Source organism: Nomia melanderi, chromosome 1, assembly GCF_051020985.1.
Source record: "Nomia melanderi isolate GNS246 chromosome 1, iyNomMela1, whole genome shotgun sequence".
NCBI lineage: Eukaryota > Metazoa > Arthropoda > Insecta > Hymenoptera > Halictidae > Nomia > Nomia melanderi.
In genome coordinates, this window is record NC_134999.1 from 1,378,687 (window position 1) to 1,391,059 (window position 12,373).

The 12,373-nt window shown below is 30.3% G+C and overlaps 1 protein-coding gene across 1 annotated transcript in view; it reads left to right on the plus strand.

Moving 5' to 3' along the window:
- LOC116430368 (homeobox protein unc-42) overlaps positions 1–12,373 on the plus strand; it is a 56,394-nt gene that overhangs the window by 19,498 nt on the left and 24,523 nt on the right. Inside the window, exon 3 of the mRNA XM_031984437.2 lies at positions 1,498–1,605. Within this exon, the coding sequence (XP_031840297.1) occupies positions 1,498–1,605 (108 nt within the window). The remainder of the gene's footprint in view (positions 1–1,497; positions 1,606–12,373) is intronic.

Genomic DNA, 12,373 nt, shown 5'->3' on the forward strand with positions numbered 1-12,373 from the left:
ATTCTATTTCATACTGCAAATATATATTCTTTACAGAATTCTATTTCTTATACTTTTCACATATATGTAATCGTGTAAATACATATGTGAATAGACAGTTAATTGCCCATATTATGCCGTGTTGAATTGTATTTTAAATTGTTGCGTTTATGTCATACATCTAATGTACTGAGAAGAAACAAAGGTTACATAGTAGTAAAATATAAATAATTAAGAAAATTAAGCAAGAAAATTATAGTCACATAGTAACTTGTAATCTTGGAAAAAATTTAGAATAACATGTGTGATGATACCAATAAAAGATTTGTAGAACATTTTGTAGAAGAGTGTAAGTACTAAAAATAAAACAAACTAAAAAGACATCAAGATGTTTGTATGTTCTTTTGTATATTAATATTTACTAGAAGAAAGTGGTGAAAAATGATATTTAAAGAAGAGAATCGTTTAAAATATAACTATGTAGAAACAATATTCTTTTGATGATCTTAGAAGGTAACAAATTTTAAGTCGTGAAGAGATAAATGTACAGCAACACAATTATAATATTTATAAATAGAATATTTAATAGTTAATAATCCACAATGTCAAGTGAACTAAATAATATTTCATTTTTTATCAGGATAATTTTCATAGTTCTTCATAAAGCAATGCACGAATAGATTTTTAATAAATGTAGTATGCAAACTGTAGAAAAGTTTCCATGTTCTTTTGACATGAATGCAACCAAAGAATATGGCACGCAATTAATCTGAGTTATACAATCAAAAAGTGATCAATGTCATAGAGTGAAAAGGTTGAAGAATGTATGATACAAAATTGAAATAAGCAAGCCGAGAATATATTTAACGCTAAAACTATCGTGCAGTTAAGTTGACTTTTTAAAATTTGTCTACAGAAACTCGAAGAATACATCTATTATGATTTCGATTAACTTATAATTCACTTTTTGTATTACTGAATCAGTTTCTTCGATGCATTCTCAGCGAAGCATTTGTTATCTTTCCCATAATTGTAAAAGAAGAATTCACGAATGGGTCGTTTTGACCCATTCGGTAGTGTTACTGTTAGATAACTTTACTTTGTATTACGTATAATTTATCTGAAGTACAAGAAATCATCAAAAATGTTGTAAACAATAACAGTATATGCATAATATCTTTTTAATAATGCATTATTTCTTGTCGCATTAATATTTTCTTGTTTTTCTACATTGTTGAATAAAGTCATCTGTTGATCTAATAATTCAATTAAAATACCTGCTTTGTTACCTCTATTAAGTTCCAAAATTTGTCAAAATATCACTTTAGTGTGTGCTATCTTTTCGGCGCATGCTGTATTATTCTGATCTTCGATACTGGGATTACTTTCAAACTGGGCTCGCTCTTTCTTCGATAATGACGTTTCGATTACCTCAATCCAAAGCCTTTCGTGTCACGCTCATATTTCCTGCCGGGTAGTTCAGATCGGCTTTACTATGGCCCTCCAATTGTTTCGCAGGAGCAGCTGGCAGAATTGGAATCGGCATTCGCAAAATCTCATTACCCGGACATATACTGCAGGGAGGAATTGGCGAGATCCACTAAATTGAACGAAGCTAGAATTCAGGTAGGTGTGTTGCACTTTCTAACTCAAGGAAAAGTATGATTAATGACGAAACTGATCCACAATTTTCAAACTGACGTTTTCTTGCCACGAGGTAATAGAGCTAATAGTGATCTCTGAAGTCTAGATTTATATGCGTACAATTTTGAAAAAATTATTATCAAATTCGATGATATTGAATACTGTAGTAAGTAATATTTCTTTTTGAAAGAAACATTTTGAAGAAGAGAAATAAGACTATTTGGGCTGTAACAATCTTATATAGCAAGTTTTCTAATAATATAAGAAAATTTCGTAAGTTTTCAGTCGCCACATTCTTTTATTATTCATACTGTCTACTAATGCTAACTAGTTAATTATACACCAGTATAACGAATTTAGCTAAGTCAATCACGAAAATCATTTTCGTTTTTGCACTTCAAAGATTTTCACAATAAACTTTGTTTACACTTATTTGCGAATTCTAAATGTTTCTAAATTCTTTTAAATATACACTTAAGTAACTTGTTAAAATCACGATAATGTAAAACCAATTTCGTATTTAATGGCCATGCTCTAAATCTGTATGGGTAAGTGTTGAATTTTTTGTATTGAAATTAAAAACTTTTTCTTCAATAGAATAAATATCTTATGATCTAATTTTTTACTACTCGGTGGAGAAAAGAGAACATTTTTATTCGTTTATCAGTTTTCAGCAACTTAAAATCATTAACCAATTCCACATGTGTAATTTAAATTAATATGAAATTTATGTGCGTTTTTGTCTCAAATTATGAATAGGTTGCAGGTATTACGCAAGTGAAGCGTTTGAGAAACATAATAAATGCAGAAAGAAATAATTATGCAAAAATAAAGCAGGTTTTATATTACTATCGTGATAACAAAATCTATAGCAAAAGAAATGTTTGTTCAACAATAATTTTTGTGAATAAATTTATAAAAATTCACAGCTTAATCATAAATTTATATGTTATTATACAAGAAATCCTTGGTTTTATTTCTTGACTACTAATATATACGCAGTACGCATTCAAAATGACATAAAAAGCAAATGGTTTTCTTTGGAAGTTTTCTGTAAACAGTAAAAAGGCATTCTCTCAATTTCGTTATCGATAATGTATCCTGTCCGTGTTGGATATAAAAAATTTAAAGTTATAAATATATTTCTCCATGCGTCTATCTTTTTGACCCTGATTCACGTTGTAATTGAATCAAAGACACATGTGGGGCGATAAAATGAAATTACGAGCGCAAATGTCGATTCAAGGCACCCCGTGCCTTTCGAGGGTTTGCAAAATCGATCAAAGAGAAAAGAGAAGCGTCGAATAAAAATTTTTATTGCGGCCCCCCCATGAATCATCCGTCTCCCTCTCCGAAGTACTAATTATTATTTATTTATGATACAACAAATAAAATCACGAGTAGTTATTTCAGTTATGTTAACGGATATGTTTTTAATGTAAAACACTAAAGAAATACTAAATACTAAAGAAGAAAAACCGAAAAGGACTTCAAAGCAGTTCAACGTTAATACAAATTTTATCAGTTTTAAATACTGTAATATTAATAACAGATGTACAGAATTTGTTTATAATTATACAAATAATAATGAGGAAAATAAGAGTGATGAAGGTTCTCTTGTGGATTCTACTCTGTCCTTATTTTCAGCGTCGCGACATATGAAATTGCTCAGAAGGTCATAGTTTAATCTAACTCCAGAAACGTTCGTAATGTGCGCTCAACTACGAATATTAAGCGAGTAAAACTTACGTAGGAGAGAGTATCAATATTAAACGATATAAGAGGATTTTAGAATAGTATAAAATTATATTTACAAATGAAAATCATATAAACCGAGGTCCTAGTGGTTTTAATTTTTACTTACCGTCACATAGAAAACGAGAAATTATATAATGAAGGCTATAATGAGAACACCGATATCAGATTTGTTGCGTAAATAACACAGTTTACTTCAATGTGCTAGGGTAATATGAATTGTTTATTTTAAAAGTAGTTTAGTCCATTTTCCAAAAAAATCAACTGAATGATTATAACAGTTGCATTTCTACATTATCTTTTTACTTTTAACAGTTTTTTCTTTTTTTTCAATTGACTTAAGTCACTTTCAAAATAAACAGCTTATAAATTAGTACAAGTGCGGTTTTGCATTGGCACTGAGTATATTTTAAAGTGTTTAGAAATTATATTTCACGTGACCATTTTCTACCCTCAAACAGGCCAGCATACATTCCGGATGTAAGTATAATTAGTAATTGTTGTTAATGCTTAACTAGTCGGCATTTATAAAAAGAATTAATTATTTCAAAACTTCATTTAACCACGATAATGCCTAGAAACAGAATGGGATAAGATATTGCGAGATTATACTTGATAATTGCATTATTCAATAGAGGAACCGATGATTGATGTGATAAAAAGTAAGAAACATCATTTTAATTTGATGTATTATTTAAAAATCTGACCAATGTATCATCTTACATAGTCATGTCTTTCTTAGAAATAAGCAATGGAAAATGAAATGTTCCGTGCTGCTGAAAGATTACATGAACACGTGTTTAGCACGAAAACAGCTTGAATGACGCCAATCAGCGACAACTATATTCGGGTTAAGAAGTTCTGTTGCATAAATTGTTAACCATCTGCAGTGTAGATGGTTATACTGTTGAAATACTTAAGACACTTTCATGGAAATCAAAATGAAGCGGAAATAATGAAAACTGTCATGCAAGGCTTAAACGACTTGTGAAACCTTGGGATGTTAAAAAATACTTGAATCGGTGAATCAAGATTCGGAAGTATAAAGATTATTCAGTAAATTGAAAATTTTATTTATTTATTTTATTTTTATTTTAAATTAACATCTGTTGTCCTCATTTACAATCGATTAATGGTAGGAAAGTATTTGCAAAATTCTATTTCTTTGAGTCTATATCGTAGCAATAGAAACAATATATACGACAAATTTCATAACTTTTTAAAACTGATGCCACTATAGTGTGAATAGAAAAGTTTTCAATCTTGTAAACATTAAACTGTTGTTTTACGAAAACTGATTTACTATTCCGCAAATAATTTTTGTAATGAAATTGTGATACAGCATGCAGATCGATTGAAGTCTTCTTTTAAAATTCAAAATGAGCTATCTAAAACAATAGTTTAGTACCACATATTAATATACAATAGTAAAAAAAGGTAAATAACGATAGAAATAGAAAAGTTGAGAATACCGGTTTGATGCTTATCTGGTCAAAAGGATTTGTCAGTCGTTAAAAGAACAATGCACATGAAGACTAATGCCAAAAACATATTGCAAATAGAATGACGAAAATCACCTTGAAAATTCGATATATCAGTTTTCTTTTTACAATTATTTAATTATAATTCTGCCCATATTCATTTTACACGTAAAATAAACAAACAATTGTTATTGTTACCATCAATATTATTATCAGCAATTTACTATACAGTTAAAAACAGTATATCTACATATACAGATAATTAAAAACAGTGGAACAAAGAACTATAATTGGTAAGAGTGTCAGATTATTCTTATTTTGTTGCAATAGGTATTTCCAATATTGTAGGTATATCGTTCAAACATTTTTATTTAATTTCTAAATATTCGGTGCGTGCATCTCTCGCCTGATTAACCTGAGTGATCTCAAATCAAGTATACTGTACATGTTTTCTGAACAAATCAAAATTTTCAGTAAATAACAAATTATTATAAACTCTTTGGAATATTACTTCGTATATACGTATGAATACATAACAAGTCAGTTAATAACACATGTTTTGTCTACTTTATATTAACCCTTAACTGGCATACAACATCTCTGACACTTCCCTACTCCTGATCACTTCATATGATCGCTTCATGAAATCTGATGTTCAATTACAAAAATAAGTAAATAACTGCAATCACCAGAGATTCTTTATGATAGGTTTATAAGCTTGAACGTTTATAGTAGTTAACCAGTTAACTGCTTGAGGAGTATACGCGTTATCTTAAAGCTCGAAATGATACTAATTCATTCAACGATGAATTCTTTTCAGATAAACATGTAATTTTTCTTTGTTTCCTTTTGGTTTTTCTATTAAAATATATTTGACAAGTATACAACTCATTTTTTGATTTTATTGTGCGCAAAACAAGAGATTTTTCAAAGTAAATTCCGCAGTTAACAGGTGAATGGTTAATAACTAATAGTATTTAAAATCTGTAAGAAAAATCAATGATTCATTCGTTAAGAAGTCAAAACTTCAATGGGCAGATGAAACGCAACAGATTCGGGGGTAGCAATGTGGTTTTTGACGACATTAAAGAAGGATGGAAAGGGAAAGCTTGGTAGCTTTGTACGCCGTCCGTGCGATGTCCCTATGCGCAGGCATGACTATATGGTCCCCGAATTCTGAGCGGTACATATTAAAACAGTTGCCAGTAGGTTTCGCTCTTTTGATATATAATGCAGGATGGTGTTGTTTGTGTTAAAAGCCCGGGACCGCGGCGACTTAACCCTGTTAAACTGCGATGCCAAGTAAAACGCGGTTTGCTTTTACTCGCTGGTTGTAATTCATGCACAAAGTGTCCAGACAGGGAGTAACTTCACCAGTGCGGCGGAGACTTTCGAACGTGTTCATTTCATCTGCAAATGCAAAAGTGATTTGCAGCCGATAGCTTTGGAGCGTTCGCGAGTTGTCTATTTAAATTAACTCTCGATCGAACTTTTTGATAGTCGCTCGTACAGTTGTTTCAACTGGGAATTTAACCATGGCATTCAATGATTAATTGTGTATTTTTAGAAAGAATTTCCTCTGTTCTACTGTCAACCTGTACAACGTTTTCAGAAATACAGCTGTTTACAAAACTCCAAGCTTGAATTTTTTCAAACTCAACGAACGCGCAGAAATATATTTATTAGATTATTACTCAATTATTACGCTTTCCACTATAATTTTTTAGATTCGCAAGTAGACATGTTTGGAATATAATTTTAATCTTGGGACAATGCTTATTTATGATTATATTATATACTTTGTTTATTTATATTTGTTTAACATTTTTCGTTTGGACATCCTGCATTTGAATGATGTTCTTTATTTAAAAAGATTAGAAATTTACTGTATTGTAGGAAGACTGTTTAAAAGGACATGTCTTGATACAGGAATTTCTTAATGAAATAGTTTCAGGACATTTTATGATTATAACTACGGAAAAACGTTATATTTATAACCTGAACATCCTATCGAGTATAACAAGGGTCTAATGAATTCGTTGATAATTCCCCGATGCAATTGAATGTGTAACATATTCGCTATTTACAACTTAATTCAATTAAGAGAAACAGTTTTTATTACCATCTCATTTCAAATGATCAGTTATTTGTAAATCATTTAATTATAAATGTTTACAACTTTTTCGTAATTTTTATGCTGTTATATATATAGTTGCAAACAAATATTTTTAGTTTACCGGAATTACCAGTTCATTAATTTCAACTGCCCGTTAGAAACCGATATTTTTTCAGGATTTTCTAAATTCAGTAGAATAATTTAATTTAAATCGGGATAGAATAGAAAAAGTAGGATTACAGTCAACGCAAATCTCTAGAATTCCTTCATTTCTTTGTGTTGTTCTCTAGCTTACCGTTACAAAATTGTTATTAACAGTAAGCTTTTTGATTAATGTAAGCAATGCCACACTGCAAGTATTTTAATGAGGAAAGCACAGAGCAGTTTTAGTGTACAGAAGAAAGAAAATGGAAAATTCAGAATAAAAAAGCTAGCGTACCCGCAAACACTCTCACCAGGTTGCGTCGTCAAATGAAACTACATAATATTGTACGTATAATATAACAAGAAAAATTAAAAAGTTAGCGAAAAAGTATAAATAAAGGTAAACATTTGACGTGGGACCTTTTAATGTGTCCTTAGTGGGATATTCTCAATTGAAAATATGAACAATTATTTATTATCTTTTCCCATACAAGGAAACACTTTATAAGCTGACTGTTTCCAAGATAGGGTTAATTGATACAATATATTAGCCTGAAACTGCAATTATAATTTCTCAGGACGTATTATATTGGTTTATCATCTTATATGGCTATCTGAGATAAAAAAAATTCATTTATTTTTATGTTCACAAAAAATTTCTTTAAGTGTCTATAAACTTGATTAGGAATCCAAGGAGTTCTTTATTTTATTTCGCTCTATAAAATCAATTGATTAACATTTGAAATAGTGAGTGTCACGTTAAAAAAATATATTTAATAACCTTATACAGTAATTTTTTTTTTGATTACTGCTCATCATTGTTTCTTCAACGTCTTTATTTCTTTCGACGTGGCCGACGCGACGCTCGCCATTTTTATCCCTGTTAGATACAAATGAACGATATTGAGACTTCATTTTTGTGTTCATTGCAATCATCACGAATAAAACAGATTTCAACATCTCACTGAAAGTGCATATTGCAATATAAGGCAATTTAAATTATACGTATTCTTTTAATAAAAATATAAACTTATCTACTTGTGAGTATTATTGTTTTGTATATTTTGTCTCAAATCGTTCTTAAATAATTCATCGAATCCATCAGAAATAGGTAATGATTCAGCATAGACCTCACCTGAAAATGCTAATTTTTATGGTGAAAAAAATATAGTATCCTGAAAAATTCATTTTTGCTCCACCGTCTATATTAGGATTAGTTGATCAAATATTATGTTGGAGATTGTTATCACCCAAAATTTTACGATAATTCGTAATTAATACATCATTTATTATTTGCTATATAGAAGCTGGATTTCTTTTAATTGTGAACTCATATTAAGTCTTCAAGTCATTCACATTAGGAATGTGTCTATTAATATATTTTACATATTTTTTGATGTTTCACAATCATATTCTTAGACATCCTGTATCTATTTCATCTTATTCATAAGCTTTCCTCTTCTTTAAAATATATAATATAAAGGGACTTACGAATTTGCCATGATTCCAGACCACTTTTCAGTCGGTGAGCGCTCAGTTAGAAAACTTCGCAATTATTGCAATCTTCAACTTAAAAAATAACTGGAAATTGCAGATATTGAATTCTAGAATCGAATATTTCGAAAGAAACTTTGAACATTGTAATTACAATCATGTCCAATCGTACTTTGAACTAATAAGTGCAAAAAAAGATTCTGCACCTTATTTTTATCATTTCAAATCAATCTTAACCTCCAATTTTTTCCAAGTGTTTTCTTAATACACTTTTCTCTTAATATTATTAATATATAGAAGTGATTACTTCGAACCAGTAAAACTCTAGAAAATTAAAGTAGTGTTATGGTTAATGTTAAACACTTATAAACGGTACATTTTATTGTTTTTAGAAAACTCGAATTTTTTTCATGCCAACATACTAGCAAAAGAATGCTGTAAAAGCTCTTACGTTATATGTATATATAGATACTTATATATAGTTATGGTATTCTGTATCGTGTAAGATGGCGACACACGCGAGCAGGGTGCTTTTGGATGAAAGAGAAATAGGTAGGGAACAGCGGTGGCAAAGTTGAGATGAGTTGAGGGGGAACGTAGGAGGGTGGTGCCGTACCGGAGGCTGCCATTATATCTGAGCCGCCATTTTAAATTGAATTTTCTCCACCCTAGATAGATCTGAAACGTCTCGGCCTTGCCGAGGTTCTTCCTTCGCTAGGAGGAGAGGTAAGAAGATGGTGCAGAGAGAAAGTATGAGGGATATCAGCCCCCTTCGGGTTATGTTATTATCTTTTTCTTATCTTTGCAACTGCTGTTTTCAGATGAATATCCTTCGTTGCTGCACTTTTCGCGAAAATATTAAGAAAACCTTCACTAAAACTCTCCTTCTCGAAATATTTTATTGTTAACTGCTTATCATCTATTTTATGTGCGTTTCTTTGTTATACTGTCACCATAGAGTGATTTTACGTTTACCATTGGTTTCTTTGCGTGTGAAAAGCATATTTTACATTAATTTGTACCAATAAATTAGTGAGAATAGATAAACCAAGGCGAATCGAGTCAGTTTAGATTTAACAGCGAGAAACTAATAGTTAAAACTTAGAATCAATCTTTTTTTCATAAATTTCTTATTAATAGACATTAAGCTTTATCATGAATAACAAAATTCTTTTAACTGGAAAAGCAGTTCTATAATCAGAAAACTGAAAAGTGAGAAATACAAATCCACCCCTAAAATCGGGGTGAATCAGAACAAAATATTGTAATAGAGTTAAAAGATGAAGTTTGTAGTAAATATAATTACTTTAAGGTTTATGTAATTATATTGTTCATCCATCATATTTGTAATTTGCACATGGAACTTTTAAAAAGGAGTTTCCAGTTGTTGGAAAAATAGGAATTTAACAATGACAACATTTCACCATAGAAGTACATCGCAATATACAGAGGCTTTAACTGCTTTCAAGTTTCATTCTCCCAGTTTTATTTAGTTTGAAGTCTGGCTACATCTTGTCAGTCTACTGATTGATGGACAGATTCTTTACGAAAACGTGATTTACCTTCAGCATCAGTATTATAATCATCAGTTTTACTGTTATTATAGTGACATTATAACATATTAGACTCAAACTTTTCTTATTCACGTTTCCGGCTTATACTGGTATCTACCCTGTTGCATAGGTCGAAACCAATATTTGTAGAAGCAAAGGTTTGTGAATACACCTGACTCTCGATTTACGCGAAAATCCGTCCCACATGAATTCGGTTTACACGAATGAAAATCGTGTAAACAAAGTTTGTCTGTACAAGAGGAAACAAAATATTGGAAAGGAAAGATGGAACAAGTTTTACAAATACATATTTATTTCATATAACCAAACAAAATAAATAACTGTTCAAATTTCATGTCGAAAAATCCCAGCATATTAGAACGCTATGGACAACCGACGGTGCACTCAGAGTCTGTCGAAATAGCGTCACTTGGGTCACTTCACACTCAATTCAGACAAGTGTTTGCAATAACATTTTTCGACAGTGTTTCTCATTGATCTCTGAGACTTAAATGGTTAATTTAGATAATTAATTTGAACAACAATCACTTGTTATTTGATTACAAGTGATGCTCACGCAAAATAACAAAATAACAAAATAACAAAATAACAAAATAACAAAATAACGAAATAACGAAATAACGAAATAATGAAATAACAAAATAACAAAATAACAAAATAACAAAATAACAAAATAACAAAATAACAAAATAACAAAATAACAAAATAACAAAATAACAAAATAACAAAATAACAAAATAACAAAATAACAAAATAACGAAATAACGAAAAATAAGTACTTATCATCAAACTATATTTCTGTACAGTAAATGTTGGTGCCAATTGTATGTTTTAAATCTAGTACTGCAATTTACGACTAGTGAAGTTTCCTACCGTGCAGTTACGCTAAAATAGACAACATTGCGCTCTTGGTTCCGCAGAAAATGAACTCTGGATGTACTCTAGGTCTAATTAGTCAGGTTTCTTTTATTCTCATCTTATTTTCTATTTGAATTTGTTGCTAGTCAATACGTTTACATGTTACTGTGTCAGGATTCTAAACAGAACACTTAATGAAAGACACATTTTACTTTTGTAGGGTTTCGACGTTTATCTCTCTTGATTTCAGAAAAAGAAATGAACCACTATAGTGGGATACCATTCGAAAAGAAGTGCGAATGTTACTATAATGGTGTATCGTTTAGATATATTTATGATACATCTGAAGAAGCTGTTACAGCGGCGTATAGTAGTTAAATTTTAAACCTAAAACTTTCTCATAAATTAAATCCTTTTGCAATAATTTGTGTTGATACACACAGGCTTGCTAAGGGAGCCCTAGATCATTTCTTGATAGCGCATTCAATATAATATTGGAGAAAATTCATACCAAATCAACTAAGCCGTTTATAAAAGTGTTGTGCAAACACAGTAAATATACAAATAGGGTTTTCCGGCAAGAAAAAGGCATTGAACTATAAAATGGTTAATGAATAGTCCTGATTTACATCGAATTGATTATTTATAAGCACTTCGGATAAAATTTATGGCGCAAAGAAAAGCAAAAAAATGAAAAAGAATGTTCACCAACCATTATCTTATTATACAAACAAATGTCATCACAGTGTGAGAAAACCTCACAATCTCGGTGCTAAAATACTAGGCAATACAAATATTAAACAAATTGTTTTTATTTTCTTTGCAAATTCATAACATGAAGTAAACGAAACTGTCGATTTTTAAATTTTTATTAACTACTATTACCTACTAACTAATGTTACTGACATACTACTGTTTGAAGTAACGAGTCTTTTAAAAAATTTAAGATTTAAATACTAGTCTTCATCTATTGGTCGTACTTTGAGTTCGATCTTTTTCAAATTTTGTAACTCATCTCGATTCATTTTTGAACACAAATTTCGACATCCCATCGTGATGTTAATTTCAATTCCACAAAGCTATAAAATTTCATTACAACTTCTATTGGCAATATATGGTGTGTACAGAATACATTTCTTATAATAAATAAATATTATGTGTGTGTTGTAAATGAATCAAAAGCGACAGGAATCTGATTCAAAAAGCAATGATAACGTCTTCATTAATGATAATGACAAAAAAAAGGGTAGCACAGTGGTAAGAGAATAATTCTCGAATCACCGCACAAGAAATCCCATTACGCCGTAGAAAAAGAAAGGTGAATCCGA